General features: G+C 54.1%; 3 protein-coding genes across 3 annotated transcripts; 1 reads left to right on the forward strand and 2 right to left on the reverse strand.

Annotated features, from left to right (window-relative positions):
• Nucleotides 1–4,496: 4,496 nt before the first annotated feature.
• On the forward strand, nucleotides 4,497–8,658 carry B0H65DRAFT_439753 (Hydantoinase B/oxoprolinase-domain-containing protein; the record flags this gene model as incomplete). Its single annotated transcript, XM_062825439.1, has 2 exons — nucleotides 4,497–7,008; nucleotides 7,061–8,658. The coding sequence occupies 2 exons, from the start codon at nucleotides 4,497–4,499 to the stop codon at nucleotides 8,656–8,658; spliced, it is 4,110 nt and encodes a 1,369-aa protein (XP_062684059.1).
• Nucleotides 8,659–8,780: 122 nt separating this feature from the next.
• Nucleotides 8,781–11,014, reverse strand: B0H65DRAFT_455841 (major facilitator superfamily domain-containing protein). The gene is made up of 4 exons (XM_062826258.1): nucleotides 10,419–11,014; nucleotides 10,109–10,280; nucleotides 9,527–10,024; nucleotides 8,781–9,443 (listed from the first exon to the last, which is right to left on the reverse strand). The coding sequence occupies exons 1-4, from the start codon at nucleotides 10,703–10,705 to the stop codon at nucleotides 8,841–8,843; spliced, it is 1,560 nt and encodes a 519-aa protein (XP_062684060.1). The 5' UTR covers nucleotides 10,706–11,014; the 3' UTR covers nucleotides 8,781–8,840.
• Nucleotides 11,015–13,072: 2,058 nt separating this feature from the next.
• B0H65DRAFT_439755 (uncharacterized protein) lies at nucleotides 13,073–18,007 on the reverse strand (the record flags this gene model as incomplete). The annotated part of the gene is made up of 7 exons (XM_062825440.1): nucleotides 13,073–13,347; nucleotides 13,404–13,949; nucleotides 14,308–15,143; nucleotides 15,226–15,726; nucleotides 16,210–16,296; nucleotides 16,753–17,738; nucleotides 17,822–18,007. The coding sequence occupies 7 exons, from the start codon at nucleotides 18,005–18,007 to the stop codon at nucleotides 13,073–13,075; spliced, it is 3,417 nt and encodes a 1,138-aa protein (XP_062684061.1).
• Nucleotides 18,008–19,003: the final 996 nt, after the last annotated feature.

Below are 19,003 nucleotides of genomic sequence, written 5' to 3' on the forward strand. Positions count from 1 at the left end.
GCACACACCATGGGTCGTATAATGGGGGTAGTTAACGACCTGATCCTCCGGCGCGACGTACGTTTCATCCGCTCACATCCATTCCTTTTTCTTTTTCCCATTCTTCCGATCTAATTAACTGACTTGTGAGGAACTGCAGCGCGACGCCGAAACCCGCGAATCCCTCTCCCAAACCCTGCGCTCCCTACGCGCCGAGTCCCTCCGCCAAACCACCGACATCGTCCGGCTCAGCGACAAGCTGACCGATTCCGCGCGCAAGACCGCTCTCGCCGAGCAGGAAGCCGCACACGCCCGCGCCCAATTAAAGCTTGCCGAGCAGACCGTCGCCCGCCTGAAAGAGGAGGCCGCCCGCCAGAAGAGCTTGGTCCAGCAAACGAGAAATGCGTGCGCGAATGAGATTCGCAAAAGGGATCGTATGATTGAGGGGCTGAAGAAGGCGGTGGCGGATGCGGGGAGGACGAGAGGCACGGGATATGTCAGGGGTCAGTCGAGGGATGGTGGGTTGGGTAGTGGGCAAGGTGGGGTTATGAGTATTGTTGTTCAGGCGGGGGAGGAGTATAATGCTGAGGCTGGGGGGAAGATGGGGGTTCCGCAGGGGATGACCGGGTCAGAAGGGTATGATCTCCGGATGGAGACGAACGGGTTCCTTGCCGAGCTGGCGAAGGGTCTCAGCGAAGAGAATGAGGTTCTACTCGGTCTGGTGAGGAGGACGGTGAGGAGGATGCAGGAGATGAGTGGGTGGGATGTGGTTGCTAATGTGGTGGCTCAGCAACAACAGCAACAGAAGGACGAGGGCGGGGATACGAATATGGAGGGCGGCGGGGAGCTGAGGAAGGAGGAGGATGAAGGGGAGAAGCACGCGTTGGTGATTCCTACTAGTTGTGAGGAACTGCAGAGGGATATGGAGAATGTTCTGGAGCATATGCGCATTATCTTGACGAACCCGTCGTTTGTGCCCATCGAGGAGGTGGTGGTGCGCGAAGACGAGATTCACCGGTTGCGCGACGGCTGGGTCAAGATGGAGAGCCGATGGAAGGAGGCTGTCCATCTGATTGACGGCTGGCGCAATAGGATGCAGGTCAGCGGAAGGCCGGTCAACGTCGAAGAGCTCAAGATGGGCTTGCGACTTAGCCCGGTCAAGGTTAAGAACGTGGCGGAGACGGCGCATGGGTTGCAGCTGGAGATGCCGAGTGTTAGGGAAGATGAGGATGCCGAAGAGCAGGCGGATCGCGAAGAAGTCGAACGGTATCTTGAGAAGGAAAAGGCTGATGCCGCTGCCGCCGCTGCTGCCTCTACGAATGCCTCTGACCCAAGATCACGGGATAGCTCGCTTCATCTTGTGCCGGCACCACCGGGAGGTGTGCCAGATGACCCTATGGATGAGGACAGCGAGCAATCGAGTATCTTTGAGGACGATGATCTCGATCTTGACGACCTGGACGACGACGACGAGGAGCCTAACGTGGAAGTTCTTGGGCACTCCTTAATGCTGAGCTCACCCCCGCTTCCCGTTCCGCCACATCTCAGTCCGCTCAAGGATTCGCCTGCAGCGGGCAACAGGGGCGGTTTTGGACAGCCTAACTTGCGTCGAGGAGGCGGAGACTATACCAACGACTTACGAGCAGCGGAAGCAGGCCCTCCTGTACCACCACACGCCGATAAGCCCCAACAGACGATGAAGTCCATCCGGCCGGTGCGACAACAAGAGGGAGATGGTTCAGTATCAGAGAGGGAACTGTCACGCCCATCTACTGCACCATCTACTACATCTGCCGGCGGCATCAAGCTGGTCAAGGCGGAGACATCAGGACCCAAAGCGGCAAGTGCAGCAAGGAAGCGACCAGGGACAGTCACAACGACGACGTCAGCGACTGGCCCCACCGCGAGGACACGTTCACGTACACGCACGGCTGAGTCTGATCGCGAAGCTGCTGCTCCTGCTGCCCCTGTGACCAGGTCGCGAGCCCGTGAGGAAGCCGCTACATCTGGTGGGACTGGAAGAACACAGACAGCAGCCGCGAGGAAACCGGCCACTGATAGGTCTAGACCACCTATCACACGTGCTGCACCCTCCAATGCAGCAACAGGCACAAGAACCAAGAGCCAAACCCGATCACTCACATCATCCGGTAAAGGTAAGGAGACCGAGAGCAAGACGGGTCCCAAGTTCGTCCCCGGTCATAGGAGAACCAACTCGGAGAAGACGACCTATTCCACCGCTAGCGGCCCTGGCACTCCCGGAAGGGAGAGGGAGGCAGCAAGCAGTAACTCCCGACCTACCACCTCCAACGGGCTTACCAAGACAAGGGAAGCCACACTCCTCGCCCAGTCGCCCAAGCTAGCACCATCACCACGGCTCACCAAGGGCCTAGCCACCGCCAACAACAGCGAGAACGGCAGCTCAACTGACAGCCCAAACCGCAGCGGCGGCGGCGCCATCTCCCAATCACCCATCAACCCCAACCGCTCGCCCAAGCGGACCGGCAACTCCCGTCTCCCACTGCCTCGGACAGGGCTCGTTAACACCGCTGCCCTCCAGGCGGCACAACAGAGTCCACTCAACGTGGCCACCATCGCCGCAAAGCTAGCCGCTTCCGAACGAGAGGCTGACGCAGCTCGGGTGAGGGCCAAGCTGAAGGCCATGAAGAGGTCCAAGCAGGACAGCGTGGGTCCTTCTCAATCCCAGCGGTCCGCCAATGGCGCCAGCCAGAGACAAAGCAAGGGCCAAAGCCAAAGCCAGAACCAGGACCAGACCCAGCCCGACGAAAACCAAAACAACAACGGCGGCCGCGCAACCCCCATGGACTGCGACGACGACAACAACGATGAAAACGAACTAATCGTCTCACGTCGCCGCGCCGCCACACCCGGCAGACAATCCGGCAGACAATCCGGTAGACAATCCAAAACCCCCAAAACAGCAAGCAGAGCGGCCCGCGAAGAGGAGGCGGAGCTCTTCGACTTTGAACAAGAAGATGAAGAGGTAGACGAACTCGCCGGACCGGAAAACAACCACTATGGCATGGGAATGGAGAAGTTGCATGTGCAGAAGCGCAAGAGGGAGAAGATGAGGACGAGCAGGACGGCGACCAGGAGGAGGAGCACGCTGAACCCGTGGGAACTGCAGAGTTTGCTTCAGGGGAGTGTTAATGTGCCTCCTCCTATGCCGCCGCTGCCGAATCCGATGACGGCTGGAATGGGGATGACTGATGTTGGGATGGAAGGTTAAGCATGGATAGCAAAGGGTAGGAAAGGGTCAGGGTAGATGGTGTGATGGCATGGTTCATGCTTGCATTGCATAGTGTTGGTGTTTGTTTTGGTGGGTTGGGTTTGTTCCTGGTTGGTTTTGCTGGTTGATTTGTAAGAAGCCTGGTGACTGATGGGACTGCCGGGTCTATCCGGTTCTAGAAGCGGCGGCCGCCATTCTTGTCTCGGTTTCTCTTGGTATGGTATAGGTAAAAGGTATCGTTCAGTTACCTCTCATTGATGGTACGTATGGACTAATTATGATAATGACTTTCCTGGGTTGTTTGGTCTACAAATGTCAATCATGGTTCACGCCGTTGCCCGGTTGATATGGATATGGATGGCTTGTGTATAGAATAAACAACATGATAGTATATAGAAAAGGATGCATGGTTTCGGATGTAAGGTTCTGTCTGCCCTGAGAGCCTTGGCTGAGGTGTTTGTAATATCAAGTTATCAACGTCTACTTTATCTGGGTGCCTATCATTGGGGTCCACCATCCAGATAGTAGCGCTGACTTAATCTTTTTTGTCAGAGTCACTGTGGCAGAAGGGGAGCCTTAAGTACCGAGCCCAAGCGGAAACGACCCCTTCGCAATGCTACCCTTTTCAACTCCTCTTAAAGCCGTTCCGTAAATCCCCGGCAGATTGGTGATGGAAACGACATCGATATTGTCGACGGTTGAGATGCCCGAGAGATGATAGGAGGACGACGAAGGACGTTAACGATGCGGCGCTGCTGCGGGGTAAAGTCATGACAAATGTGGGGTTGGTTTCCGTTGCCCGCCGTCTCCGAGAGGCCGATACAGCTCCGGGGTGCATTCCTTTTTCGGGACCACTACTCTCCAAAGAGCAGGTAGTTGTCAGCCTATACATCGCCAGAAGTGCCTTTTCCACTCCTCTGTAAGCAATTGTCCTACAAGGCAGCTAGCGGTGATTGGGTTATGCATGTTTGAACTCTGCAGTAAGTCTCTAGAGGTAACATCTAATTGCCTCTTTTCACTCTCTTTGGACTTGAACTTGATGACGATCACGACGTCGACGACCTACTCACCCTCTCTTTACACCAACGCTGGATACTGACTCACGATTGTTCAGTTCCTTCTCTCAGTTATTGTATGAGACCGAAAGACTCCGAGTATAAAAAGAGAGGAAGATACCGTTGTTGAAGAGAGATAGGCCCATCACTCACTTCAGCTTAACCACATCACATAAGCCCTCTTCATCAGATACACAAAGACGCCAGTCATCATGGGCTCCTCACAAAAAGACCGCGGCGTGCGCATCGCCATCGACAGAGGCGGCACCTTCACAGACTGCGTCGGCAACTATAACGGCGAGGACATTGTCATCAAGCTTCTCTCAGTCGACCCAGCCAACTACGATGATGCGCCCCTCGAGGGTATCCGGCGCATCATGTCGCACTTCCTCAAGAAGGAGATTCCCCGTGGACAGCCATTAGACACGGCCAACATCGATTCCATCCGCATGGGCACAACAGTCGCCACTAACGCCCTCCTGGAAAGAAAGGGCGAGAAGATTGCCATGGTTGTTACCAAGGGCTTCAAGGACTGTCTCGTCATCGGCAACCAGTCGAGGCCCAAGATCTTCGACCTGGCTATCCGCAAGCCCGAGGTGCTATACTCAACCGTCGTGGAAGTGGATGAGCGTGTTACGCTGGAAGACTACGCCGAGGATCCAGAACGCCATATCACCAAGGTGGACGTCAAGGCTGGGACCGCCGAAGCCAAGGACGCCGACCTCGTCATGGGTCTATCAGGAGAAGCCGTCCGGATTCTTCAGCGGCCAGAGAAGGAGACCATCCGCGCCAAGCTCCAGGAGATCTACGACAGCGGCATCAGGAGCATAGCAGTATGCCTGATGATGGCCTACACCTTCCCCGACCACGAGGCTCTCGTCGGCGAAGTCGCCCGCGAGATCGGCTTCACCCACATCTCCCTCAGCCACGAGCTCATGCCCATGATCAAGCTCGTCTCGCGCGCCACTTCGGTTTGCGCAGACGCCTACCTCACACCCGCCATCAAGAAGTACATCTCCGGTTTTCAAAAGGGCTTTGCCGGTGGTCTGGGCACTAAGGGCGTCAAGGAGTCGGGAGGAGAAGCCGGTAAAGGTGCTCGCTGCGAGTTCATGCAATCCGACGGTGGTCTCGTTGACGTCGACAAGTTCACCGGTCTCAAGGCCATCCTGTCCGGCCCGGCCGGCGGCGTGGTCGGCTACGCCATCACCTCGTACGACGAGAACACCAAGATCCCCGTCATCGGCTTCGACATGGGCGGCACCAGCACGGACGTGTCCCGCTACGGCGAGGGCCGGTACGACCACACCTTTGAGACCACCACGGCCGGCGTGACCATCCAGTCGCCCCAGCTGGACATCAACACCGTTGCTGCCGGCGGCGGTTCCATGCTCTTCTTCCGCAACGGCCTGTTCGTCGTCGGCCCGGAGTCGGCCAGCGCTCACCCCGGTCCTGCGTGCTATCGCAAGGGCGGCCCGGCGACCGTTACTGATGCGAACTTGTTCCTGGGGAGACTCCTGCCCGAGTTCTTCCCCAAGATCTTTGGCAAGAACGAGGATGAGGGTTTGGACCCGGAGGCTAGTAGGATCAAGATCCAGAAGCTGGCGGACCAGATCAAGGCTGAGACGGGCAAGGAGATGGATCTTGATGAGGTCGCTTACGGGTTCCTGACTGTGGCTAATGAAACCATGACCCGGCCGATCAGGAGTATCACTGAGGCCAAGGGTCACGATACTTCCAAGCACCGTCTTGCTACCTTTGGTGGTGCCGGTGGTCAGCATGCTGTAGCTATTGCTGAGTCATTGGGCATCAAGCAGATCCTCATCCACCGATATTCCTCCGTCTTGTCGGCTTACGGCATGGCTTTGGCCGATGTTGTCGATGAGCGCCAGGAGCCTGACTCCTCTGTCTGGAAGGTCGACGATCAGTCCGTCATCCAGGGGCTCAAGGACAAGATGGAGGCTCTCAAGGAAAAGTCCCGCCAGGCTCTGCGGGACCAGGGCTTCGAGGACGACCAGATCGTGTTCGAGGAGTACCTTAACATGCGCTATCGCGGAACTGAGTCGGCGCTGATGATCATCAAGCCGACTGCCGAGGACGCTGAGAAGCACTACAACGGCAGCGACTGGGACTTTGCCAGCGCGTTTGTGCGCCACCACAGATATGAGTTCGGCTTCACGCTGGAGGAGCGCGACATTGTGGTTGATGATGTCCGTGTCAGAGGCATTGGCAAGAGCTTCCGTTACGAGGAGAAGAGCGTGGACGAGCAGCTCAAGACGGTGCAAAAGAAGGATGTGAATGTTGCGAACAAGCACAGCGAGGCCAAGGTGTACTTTGAGGGTGGACGCATGGATACGCCCATCTACAAGCTTAGCGATCTGAGTGTGGGCACTGTGATCAAGGGCCCGGCCATGCTGGCTGATGGAACGCAGACTATTGTGGTCCCGCCCAAGAGCACTGCGCTAGTGCTGGAGACTCATGTCGTGGTTGATAGTGAGGAGACGGACAAGAGCAAGGATGAGAAGGGCGATGGTGAGCGCGAGGTTGATCCTATCATGCTTAGTATCTTTGGCCATAGGTTTATGGCTATTGCTGAGCAGATGGGCATGGCTCTTCAGAAGACCAGTGTCAGCACTAACGTCAAGGAGCGTCTTGACTTTTCGTGCGCCATCTTTGATGCTAACGGTGGTCTCGTTGCCAACGCTCCTCATTTGCCCGTCCACTTGGGTGAGTTGCCTGATCTTTTCTTTCCTGGATGTTTCTCACTGATAATCTCTAGGCTCCATGTCCACCTGTGTTCGCCGCCAAGCAGAAATTTGGAAGGGTAAGCTACGCAAGGGCGATGTCCTCATGACTAACCACCCTTCATATGGCGGAACTCACCTTCCCGACGTCACCCTAATCATGCCTGCCTTCAACCAAGCCGGCGATAAGGTTCTCTTCTACGCCGCCTCGCGTGCTCACCACGCCGACATTGGCGGTATCACCGCCGGCAGCATGCCTCCCCACTCCCGCGAGCTCTACCAGGAAGGCGCCGCCGTCAAGAGCGAGAAGCTGGTCTCGGAGGGCAAGTTCAACGAAGACCGTGTCATCGAGCTCTTCCACAAGGAACCCGCCAAGTACCCCGGCTGCAGCGGCACTCGCTGTCTCGCCGACAACATCAACGACCTGCGCGCCCAAGTCTCGGCCAACCAAAAGGGCATCTCCCTCATCGAGACCCTGATCGCCGAATACGGCGAAGACACGGTGCAGTTCTACATGGTCGCCATCCAGAACAACGCCGAGCAACAAGTCCGCAACCTCCTGCGCACCGTCCACAAGCGCTTCCAAGGCCAGGAACTCTCCGCCATCGACTACATGGACGACGGCAGCCCGATCCAGCTCAAGGTGACCATCGACCCGGACGCAGGCGAAGCCGTCTTCGACTTCGCCGGCACCGGCCCGGAAGTGTACGCCAACATCAACGCGCCCGAAGCCATCTCGTACTCGGCCATCATCTACACCCTCCGCTGCATGATCTCGGAGGACATCCCGCTGAACCAGGGCTGTCTGGTGCCCGTGACCGTCAAGATCCCGCCCAAGTCTCTGCTGTCCCCCTCGGACAACGCCGCTGTGGTGGGCGGCAATGTGCTCACCTCGCAGCGCATCACGGACGTCATCTTCAAGGCCTTCCAGGCCGCCGCCGCCTCGCAGGGGTGCTGCAACAATCTCACCTTCGGGTTCGGCGGCAACGTCGCGGGCGAGAAGGAGGTCAAGGGCTTTGGATACTACGAGACCATTGCCGGCGGCTCGGGTGCCGGTCCGACCTGGGAGGGAACGGATGGTGTGCACGTGCATATGACGAACACGCGGATTACGGACTCGGAGATTTTCGAGCGCCGTTACCCCGTTTTGCTGCGCGAGTTTTCCATCCGGAAGGGGTCGGGAGGAAAGGGGAAGCACCGCGGCGGTGACGGCGTGGTGCGGGATATCGAGTTCCGACTTCCGCTGCAGGTGAGCATCCTTTCGGAGAGAAGAGTGTACAGACCGTATGGTCTGGCGGGCGGCGAGGATGCGCAGTGCGGGTTGAATCTGTGGGTGAGGAAGGTGAAGAAGGCGAGGTGGGAGGATACGTTGCGCAAGATCCAGAATGGGGAGCAGGATCAGGAGGAGGTGGTGGGGGATGAGGCCGAGGGTTATGAAGAGAGAGTGATTAACTTGGGAGCTAAGAATAGCGCCCCGATGATTGCTGGGGATAGAATCATTATTTGCACGCCTGGTGGTGGTGGATGGGGAAAGAGTGGTGAGGAGAGGGAGGTGGATGAGACGCGGGACCCGATGGGCACGTGGAAGATGGGAAGTCATGGGGCGAGGATGGATTTGGCGCTGCAGGCTTGATTTAATGCCTGGAAGGATATGGCTGATGAAGTAAAGAAAGAAGATGTAAGCGCTTAGCGGGAGTTTACTCTTTCTTGGTATATCAGACCAAAATGAACATAATCTGCAACATCCCGTCTGTGCCGGGAAAAAAAAAAAGAAAGCCTCAAACGCCATGAAACAACCACCAGGTAAGAACACCCTCAAAGCTTAAACCTAAACCCCTCAACATTAATAGCTCCCTCCACCCACTCCCCCCTCGCCAGCTTCTTATTCTGCCTCGACAAAATAATCCTCATCACCGTCGCAGCACACACCGCAATGAACGCCGTTACACAGTTCACCACCATAGCCACCGTATAATGCGGTGCCGCGCTATTCGGGTACAAGTAGCTAGCATAGATACTACTGCAATTACTGACGGCATTGATAAACGCCAGCGCAGCCGCTCTCTTCGCCGGCGGTCGGGGCATGGTATTCGAGATCCACGCCAGCGCCACAACGAAGCCGGAGTAGACCGAGGGGACCATGAGCATCATGCTCAGATAGCGCGGCGCGACATGGGTCGTCGCCGCGGCGATGATGTACGCCACGATGGCGACGCACATTGGAATCGCGATGTGGAAGTATCGCTCGCCCGTCTTGTCGGCGTGCCAGGCGTTGGCGAAGGTGACGATGACAGCCAAAACGTAGGGCGGCGCGGTGAGGAGCAGGGAGTGAATCCGGTTGTACCCCAACGTGTTGACGACGGTGGGGAAGAAGTTGGTGACGGTGCCGGAGGCGACGATGCAGAAGAGGAGGACCATCTGTTTGTTGTAAATCCATGTCAGTTTACTCTCTCTTCGTCACTTGAAGTTCGCAAGAAAAAAAGAAAAAGGAAAAAACTCACCAAAACATAAGTCCTAAAATCCACAAACGCCATCTTCGCCCCCTGCCAAAAAGTCTGTTGCTTCCGTCCCACCCAATCATCAACCCCGACATCCTCTTCTAACCTCCAAACCGCCAACGTCCTCTCTTCCTCCGTCAACCAGCTCGTCGTCCGCGGGAAATTCGGCAGCACAAAGAAACACGCAAAAGCGATGACAATCGTCGCCGCTCCTTCAATGATGAACAGCCATTGCCAGGCACTATACCCCTTTGCTCCATCTAGCCCGCTTACCACGCCCGCTGAGATGAGACCGGAAAAGGCGCCCGAGATAAGAGCGCCCGAGTATAAAATGGCGGTACGCAAGCCGAGCTCGGAGCGCGTGTACCAGCAGGAGAGGTAGTACAGGCAACCCGGGAAATAGGCGGCTTCGACGAAGCCGAGGAAAAAACGGACGGCGTAGAGGCCGGCGGCGGAGGTGCAGGCGGAGGTGGCGGCGGAGATGGTGCCCCAGATTATCATCTGTTAAAGGAAAGAGGTGTGAGTTAGTGATGGCGGGACATTTTTATAAGAGAAGGAATAGAGGGGGGGGAGAGTGTGACTTACGCAACATGGAAGATAAATGGCGGGTTTTCCGAGCTTGTTAAGAAACAAATTGGAAGGGATTTGCATCAGGAGGTAGCCGACGAAGAGGATGCTGACGGAGGTTTGGTACTCGACCGAGGAGAGGTTGAGGTCGCGCTCGAGGTTGGCGAGTTTGGCGGCGGCGATGTTGTTTCTGTTTATGCGATGTAAGTGTGAGTGACTACTGTTTTCTTTTTCCCTTTTGGTGCTTTCCCCGTCATCTTTTTCTAACTGCCATCCTCTCAGGATATCTCAGAATACCCATTGACCCCTGAAAAGAATATTAACGTACCGATCAATGTAATTCAAGATATACATAATAATAATAGCCGGCATCAACCTCAAGTCAATCTTTCTCTTCAACTTCTTCTCCAAACTATGGCGCTCCTCTGGGCTTAAGGCCGCGATCCAAGGAGGTGGTTGGAGAGCGGCTCTCTGGCCATGGTGATGATCAGGGTGGTCATGGGAGGAAGAGGTTTTGGCATGTTCAACGTTCTCGATGTCCACAACCTTGGCACTATCGCCGAGTGATGGTGATGAAGACCTGTTGGCCTTGGGATGCGCTGTTGGTTCTGTCATATTGGGTTGAGGATAGATATATGGTTCCTGAACCGTGAAACTTTGGGAAGCGGATGGACGGTGAGGTCCTATTTCTTTCAACAAAGCGGCAGCAAGACTGGTTTATATACTCGTTCCGTCGTCTTCGTGTATTGGGACCCTTGACCATACAATAAAGAAGTTGAGCTAGTACCTAACCGAGCTTGGAGATCGTTGCATCCCAGCCCAGAACGGTAGAGGAATCCTGGCAAAATCTGGGGTAAAAATCTGGGGTAGAAGCTTAGAATGCCGTGGTTCAAGCAAGGAATAAACCAGGAGGAGAACCACGATCTTTTAAACCCCATGACTTATCTCCTTCTCCCCCTTCCCAACCTCCACTTACCCCTCACCCTTCAAGTGACTGATTCCCACGCAGTATGCCCTCCACGCGTACTACTACATCACAGGTTACATGACATATGCTGGTCGAAACATTGCACCGAACCATAATCTTGCTCTCTCCGAAGTCTGGTAGTACTACGACACTACGGCGCTTTGGGGGGTGATAGGATCGACGGGAATTGCTACCGTTTCTAATGGAACCTAGGACGGAACAGATGATCTGGGGAGCTGATGAGCTTTCCAGTTCAGTTCCTTCCATTTTCTTTGTTACCCCGCGATTTCGAAACAGGTTCTTCGCCAGTTCTGCTTTGAGTGGGTAGGCGAAGATAGGCAATTCTTCAACAGCCGAACCTTCCTTCCTGTCTTCCCCTCTTCGGTTGAGTGCCGAGCTTGGTTTCTTTGTGTCCTTTAGCTGTCGGCCGCGCCTGCCGATGCTACCAAGTTGAGGTTGATCGGCAAGACCACCACCTTGGTATCACCTTCCGTTCTCTGACAGGAATCATTGTGGTACCTGGATCCGGATGAAGAGATTGGAGCGCTTGGTACGCGAAAGGTGGGGGGATTTTGGAGGAGAACCATCGTCAGCGTGGGGAACCAACGTGATGTGGTTGACTTTCTTTGTTCCTAGAGGTAATTTTCGATGCCGAATCTGGATGGAAGACCACCAATTCAGTCCGAACATATCAGAGAGCTTCGGACTCGACTTATGACAGTCGCCTTATGTCAATGCCAGTTGTGCATGTTGCCTATGCATTTACCCATTGCAGTTTCACGTCCAGACGGTCCAGATAGACTTCGCTACTTATCGCCAAATAAAGCCAGCAAAAAGGCCAGGAATGCGACTACCGGGTAACCGCGGTCAAATACGATCAATCAAAAAGTTATTAACTTGCTGCTCTGTAATTGGTGGCGGTAGAATTGGAGTTATGTTATATATCAGCCATCAACCGCAGGGTAAGGGAACGAATATGCAAAAGTAGTTCCTAATGGACAAGAGGAACAGACCAGGGGAGATGGTTCGGCCTGGATGCAGAAGCCTGACTGCATTCGGACTCCAAGGAAAATCGAACGAGAAAACCGACAACAAAAAACGCCGGAATGGAAAAAAGGAAACGGAAGCTCGTGGTTGTTTCTCAGATCTGCTGATGAGAGTAAACGTGGGGGGAGGTTATGACTTGGTGATGGCGTCGCTTCAAGTGGGATGAACAAAGAGAACAGAAACCATGACTTGGGATAAGACGGGGGTCAAAGCGAACAAGTTGGGGGGCAACCTCACGAACTGAATGGTATCACAAGATATGCGTCATGTGTTACTTGGACGGCTTGTTGGGGAGTAGTACCACAGTGGTTTTTTGCTCATGTCTAGTTTTCCTCCAAGATGACCACAAGCGACTGTCTTTCCATGAACAGATTCAATTCTATCTCCTCCCAATGGGTATCCGAAATAACGTTTAGCCACCATAGCTTGATCATTCCAATGACAGCTGTCAACATTTTGACAGGCTGTCTGATGTGTCTCTAACACGCTTCCAAGGTAACCGCAACATGTGTAGATGCATCGAAAGAAGCCAACCCAACTGAACATATGTGTGATGCCCTATCTTCCTCAACGAAGGACGGGTCTCTGAACTCTAGCTCCAAAGCCAGTCCAGGAATAGCAAACCCGACCATCGAAATTCTGGTGGCGCAATATGAGACAGGGTATAAGCAGGAATGGAGACGCCCAATCCCATAATCTGGTGTTGAAGCGTCTTGTATGGCGAGTTAGTTCCATGTACAAATGGTCTTCTCGACCCATCCAGCGATTGTTTTCTCCTGTTCAACAAGTCAAGGAGCATTAGTCATGCCGGGTGATGGTGTCCAACAGTATAGACTGCGGTAAGTATGTGCAAAGGGTACAAAGGCATCAGCAACCCATTAGCCAGAATTGAAGGCCCGGAATCAGTGAAACAAAAACAAAGGCATGAATGTAGCAACCGCAAGCCATTAATTAATTGTTGGGGCATCTCAATCTGCGTCTGCCAACTGCATGATGAGCTTGGCCGCCATGTCAAGGAAGGGGAAGGGGCTCGTCACTTCCTTATCCTCAAGAAGCTTTCCATCAGGGGTCTCGTAGCCGTCGACTTTGAAGTCGACAAGGTAGACACCGTGCTCCATTTCGTAGATCTGAATCTCCATGCGCATGGCCACAACCTGGTACTTGCTGTCGCCGCCGTCCCGGGTAACATGCATGTTTTCTCCTGCTTCGCTGAGACCCGAGGCGATCGAATGCTTTTTGAGTTCTGGCAACCATGTTAGTCAAGCTTCATCATGTATGACGGACAGACTGCAAACTCACTGTCGGTTGTCCACCGAATCTTGATGTGCCAGGGGTCCGCAGGAAGTCTGTAGATCTTGGTGGGATCCATGTTAGATGTTGACTTCCTGCGCCCGATAGTAGGTCCATCGTAGTCATCAGTATCGTCATCGTCCCGGTGGGCTCTTTCGTAGTCTTCATCGACAATCCATCCGGCACCAAGCTTATTTAAAGCCTTGTAAATGCACACCAGCGCTTCCCAAGGAGCGTTCCTGGATCGAATACCAAATTGCCATCGGGCAGGCTTGTTCTTCTTGGGCGGGTTGACGGGGGTAAGTCCTTGTGGGCGCTTGTTGGCCTCGTCAAGACGAAGTTGACTTCTCGAATGTGGCTTGAGTCTTCGGATGGTCTCTTCTTGTTCGGCTTGGCTGCGCGGCTGATTTGCCGGCTCAACGATGGTGGGGATGGCATCAGGGGGCTCAAGACCTTCGGCCTTGGCCTTCTCACGCTCCATAAAGACCCTGTGATAGGTAGGAAGACTGCTAGGCAAAATACCGATCTTGCTGACATATGGTCTCGGTGAAGTTCCTGTGCTAACGGATGCGATAGAGCGAGCTGATGACATATTCGGGTCAAGGAGCGGACTCGGGACAGACTCTTCTGTCGTGAGGCCTGGGAGTTCTTCATCGGTTTTTAGTAGTTGTCCTGGAATTCCTGACGTGGTATTGCTCCAAAAAGGACGATGCTCGCAAACTCAAGGGATTGCTTCTTGGCGTTAGGTGATGTTCACCACTAGGCAAGTATGAAATGACGCCAAACGAGAATGGGACATGGCTAAATCAACCGCGAAAGAAGGACAAGACGGACGAGTAAAGCATCGCAAAGGGATCGATAGGTTCCAAAGATGAGAAGACAAAAGATTTGCTGGGAGGGAGCGTAGACTCACGGTTACTCTGCATCAGCTTGTTCTCACGCACGATCATGTAGGCATCTTTGATGGCTGAGGGTTCGTCGGCCTCCAAGGCCTCTTCGACATCTCTCTTGCCGTAGCCCATGGTTTTACTGATCTTTTCTGTAACCTCGTTATGTAGCTTCTCCTGTTCCTGAGGTGGCGCATTTGGCGCGATATCGCTGACCTTGATGGCCTTGTTCGGATCCACGCCAGTGTTGAGGAATTCCTCGACAGGAGGGTGAAGGTAAGCTGGCAGATCCTTAAGGAACCATGGGTCCTGGCGAATTTCGTCAATGGTGGCACGTTGAACAGGGTTGACGACCAACATCTTCTTGATTAGTGACGCCGCGCCGGGACTCATCCAGGTCGGCACCATGTAGCTTCCACGTGCAATCTTGGCGAAGAGACTGGGAATATGCTCGTCGTCGAAGGGGAGCCGTCCGACAAGTAGGACGTAAAGAATGACACCGCAACTCCAGACATCGACTTCGGGTCCTGCATAGAGCTTGCCGCCAATGACCTCGGGAGCCGCATAGTTGGGAGAGCCGCAGCTGGTCTTTAGGAAATTACCATCGGTCATGATGTTGCTAAGACCGAAATCAGCGATTTTGACATTGAGATTCTCGTCCAGCAAGAGGTTCTCGGGCTTTAAGTCGCGATGGACAATCTTGTGACGATGACAGTATTCGACGGCGCATAGCATCTGCTGAAAGAAGCGGCGGGCTTCATCCTCCTTCATCTTTCCATGTTGAACAATATAATCGAACAATTCGCCGCCGGCAAACTCTAGCACCATGATGATCTCGGTTGGGGTCTTGATAACCGTGTACCTGGTATGCGCGCCGGGTTAGCCATTGCGTATAGAAGTAATAAAGCCAAATGTCTGCGCAGGGGCGTCGAGGGACAGCTTACAGCTTGATGATATGAGGATGTCTCAGCAATTGCAGATACTCAATCTCGCGCTCTACGCGGCCTTGCATGTCGCGGCTGATGAGCTTCTTGCGGGCAATGATCTTAAGGGCAACCTGCTGGCCGGTGCTGCGATGCACAGCCAGCTTGACCTTGCCGAAGCTGCCTTCGCCGAGCGTCTTGACAATGTTATAAGCACCGATGCGCTGCTCGGTGCGCATCTTATCGCGGAGGGGTGCGTCGGCCATGACGGCGTTGATATTAGGATGTAGTTGCTGGCCGTGTTGACCGTATTCATGGAGGTTGCCAGTGCTGGGGCCGAAACCTGATGCGCCATCGCCGGATCGCTTGTTGCGACTTCGGATCTGAGAAGGGGACAAGGAGATGGAAAGCTCCTCGTCATCGTAGGCCTGTGCCATGGCGGGCGGAGGGGCTTGCAACGCAACGGCACTGGATCGCGGATGGAAGGTCGTTCGTTTGTCTGACGAGATGTCGTCCGAAGGACTGGTGGAGCGACCGAAGGGTGGTGTGACCTAGGAACTCGAAGACGATGAGGGATGGAGGAACGGAGGTCCAGGCCGCGACGGTCCCTCGATTGAATCCTGGGAGCGGTAGCGAACAGACGCAAAGGTCGAGCTAATGAAGCTACGTCAAGGCTCGGTAGGCTGTCTGTGTAAAGTTGGGGTCGTGGTAGCGTCGGTCGATGTAAGGTACCGCCTTGCTTGTTCAGGAGAACATCATGTATCAGAGGCGCATTCGGTCAGTGTTCGGTTGTCAGCCGACAAGAATCAGCAATCGCTGTGGACGGCAGCGGGCAATCAATTCCACCTTGTTGGAGCTGTTAGCAAGTGGACAAGCGAGCAAGCGGGGCAACACGAGAAGAGATGGAGATGGAAAACGGGGTGGAAGGAGTCGGCGGGGATCTGGGGTGGAAAATGGGGGAATTAGTGGAGGAAATGTTAATGGAAGGATGCAGGGACGACATACGGCGGAACCGCGGGGTCAGAGCGCTTCGGAGAGCGGCCTACAACGGGGCTGGGGGCCGTCGCTAGAGCTTCAGGGCCTCCGAGCCAACTGTCCGCCAACTGTTAGTGTTTACCGCCTGCGCCCGGTCACCCGGCTTGGTCACAGGACCATTGTCCCAAATGGAAGGCCGACGAAAGCCTTGTGTTCACGTGTTTACCACACACCATCATTGCCGAAACAGGTATCAAGTAACAGTCACAAAGACTTTGTACCATGTGCTCGTGTGCAAACTACAAAGGGGTGTAAGCCCCGGGCTGGTCTTCGATCCCATGTACGGATCGATGGCCTTGAAGTGTGGATGTTCGGTGCAATGAGAACCTCGATGGGCAATCGCGCCGGCTTTTGGTTACGTAGTATCATCCGGATAGTACCCGCCCAAGCTTCACCACAAGTCGCGGTCTGTGTGTTGCGATCAAAATGACAACTCTCATATGTCATTATTTACCTAGGTACATCCAATATCTCTCTAGAAAGTCACCCACCACCCACCTGCGACTACCTTACGCCCACCATGGCGGCAACACAGACTGCAGAGGAACTCCCCAATACCACGATGCGACCGCCATCGCTCCCACGCTCATGCCAAATGCCATCAAGAAGTTGACATCGTTGTTATCAAGCAGGTCCCAGCCGTTCTCCACCACTCGCGACGGCCTCTCATCTCCAAAGCTCGACCTCCGCTGCTTGTTACGCGGATCATATTTGTTACCGGAAGCCGCGCCCTTACCACTGGCCTTTCCTGCGGCGCCAACGTCTTCCACCGCATCCGCCCCTTCGCCGGAGAGAAGAGACGCCTTGATCTCGGCCTTGGTACGACCGGCAACACTGTTGGGGTTCGTAGCGTTCGAAACCAGTACCCTCACGCCACCCTCGCCCTCGACAATCTTGCCCGTACGCACATCCTTGACACTGGCCTGGAAGAGCCCACCCAGAATGCTGTCCACGACGCTACCCAAGAAACCCCAAACTGTGAGGCCGAGAATAAGCATACGGCGCTGTCCCAGTGACCAGCCCGCGGCACCGCCAAGTCTCATAGCCGTCTCGTCAGTGCAAAGAGGCAGAAGAAGCATCGACGCGGTGACGATGATCATGCTGCCCAGCAGGCCAGCGCCGAGACCGACGAGGGAGACGCCGCCGTTGGTGCCGCGCGGTACCTTGCGCAAGTTCCAGCTTGTGATCAGGCGCGGCTCGCCCTTGGACAGGATGCCCAGCTCGGAGCTGAAGGTGTCGGCCGCGACGCAAGCATAGTTGGCAATGATACCAATCACCAGCAGATCTCCGCCCCAGGAGAAGCAAAGGCTGCCGGTCCCGGTGCTGGTGGGATTGGCGATCAGCGCCTGTTTGCGCACGTGGAGCTGATAGGCGTGGAGCAGAGAGAAGATGGAAGCCGTGAGCGAGTTGGCAAACACTTGGATGTGGTTTCGCGGGCCTTCGCCGCCGGACGTGCCCTTCGAGTGTACTGTGAGCTTTGCCTTGACATTTTCCTTGACCTAGGCGGAGAAAGATGTCGCTGTTAGTGGTGTTGTCCACGGCCGTATGTGCTGTCTTTGAGTCTAGGTAGCTCCAGACTTACATGGGTTACCCGCGTTCCTGCGAGGAAGAACACGACGAGCAGAGCAAATGGAAGATTCCAAGGATGGACCGCGTGGGCGACGGCCGTGAGGAAAGCAGCAAAGATGCCGCCGGGTGTCAACGACTTCTTGGAGTGAGCTCTGTAACAGAGCGCCGCAATCGCGGGCACGGCGATTTCAGCTCTCATGCTGCCGCTACAAGTTTGGTGATTTTTCGAGCGGGTATTCGGTCGTAGTAGATGAGGTTTGGTCTCTGCCGATGCTGTGGTAGTTTCTTCCAGGTTTCTTTGGAGAAAGCCCAAGTTGTTGTATTGGGCAAGATACGATGGCTATATTGTTGCTGGCGACACGTGCAATCAGCTGTTTGTTTGTGTTCATGTCATCATTCAGAAGGCCGATCCCCTGTCCAGCACTTCAACACCCCCTGTAATGAAATCCCACCGCCTTCCTTATTGGGCTGAATGCGGCTGACAAACCCCACTGCACCCGGCTGGAAAGTGGAGTGGCTGGTGGGTCCGACTTTCTCGGCTTCATGGTCGAGTCTTGTCAGAGGCCAGGGGATCCACTAGGCGTGCACGTGCCCAGCTGGACTGGGATATGCGGGATTTTTACCCAAATACAAGAACTTCAAGTCTACAGAGCCAATCTTACACAAATACACACAGTCAAACCATATTAAACCTATATCGATTATTACTAATAATATAACAATTAAGAATTATATTAATTCGACCATTAAAATTATCGGTAATAACAATAACCGATAAAACGATTACTAATAATATCTATGATTAAAATTAATAGCGTTGCCTTCAATAGCCCTAGGGATTAGCCAGCCTAGGAAGATGCCTTTATTTTTATAGCTTAGGACCTAGGTTTCTAGAAGTATATTGACCTAAATAACCGCATTCCCTAGCCAACCGAACTAATAGAATCTAATATCGCTAACTACTAAAGGGAAGTTCCCGCTAGAAAAATTAAAGAAGTTAAGAAGGATAGGGAGGCTACCCTATTTACTACCGCTAAATTTTATAATTTCTATTATAAGCGCAATTATTATAATTATATAATTAAGAAGTCGGACTAGCGTATAAAAGTTAAAACCTTCTCTAATTTAAGTATTAAAAAGATTACGTTAAATTATTAGATATTTAAAACCGTTGGAAATAATTACCAGGAGACTA

The sequence above is a fragment of the Neurospora tetraspora genome (genome assembly GCF_033439725.1).
Source record: "Neurospora tetraspora strain CBS 560.94 chromosome Unknown B0H65scaffold_2, whole genome shotgun sequence".
NCBI classification, from domain to species: domain Eukaryota; kingdom Fungi; phylum Ascomycota; class Sordariomycetes; order Sordariales; family Sordariaceae; genus Neurospora; species Neurospora tetraspora.

Excerpts from the sequence above, each read along its gene's own strand:
- B0H65DRAFT_455841 (XM_062826258.1), bottom strand. The coding sequence starts at position 10,705 with ATGACAGAACCAACAGCGCATCCCAAGGCCAACAGGTCTTCATCACCA. Across the intron at positions 10,281-10,418 it reads ATCTTGAATTACATTGATCG|AAACAACATCGCCGCCGCCA; the intron begins GTACGTTAATAT and ends TCGCATAAACAG. Across the intron at positions 10,025-10,108 it reads CCATTTATCTTCCATGTTGC|ATGATAATCTGGGGCACCAT; the intron begins GTAAGTCACACT and ends TTCCTTTAACAG.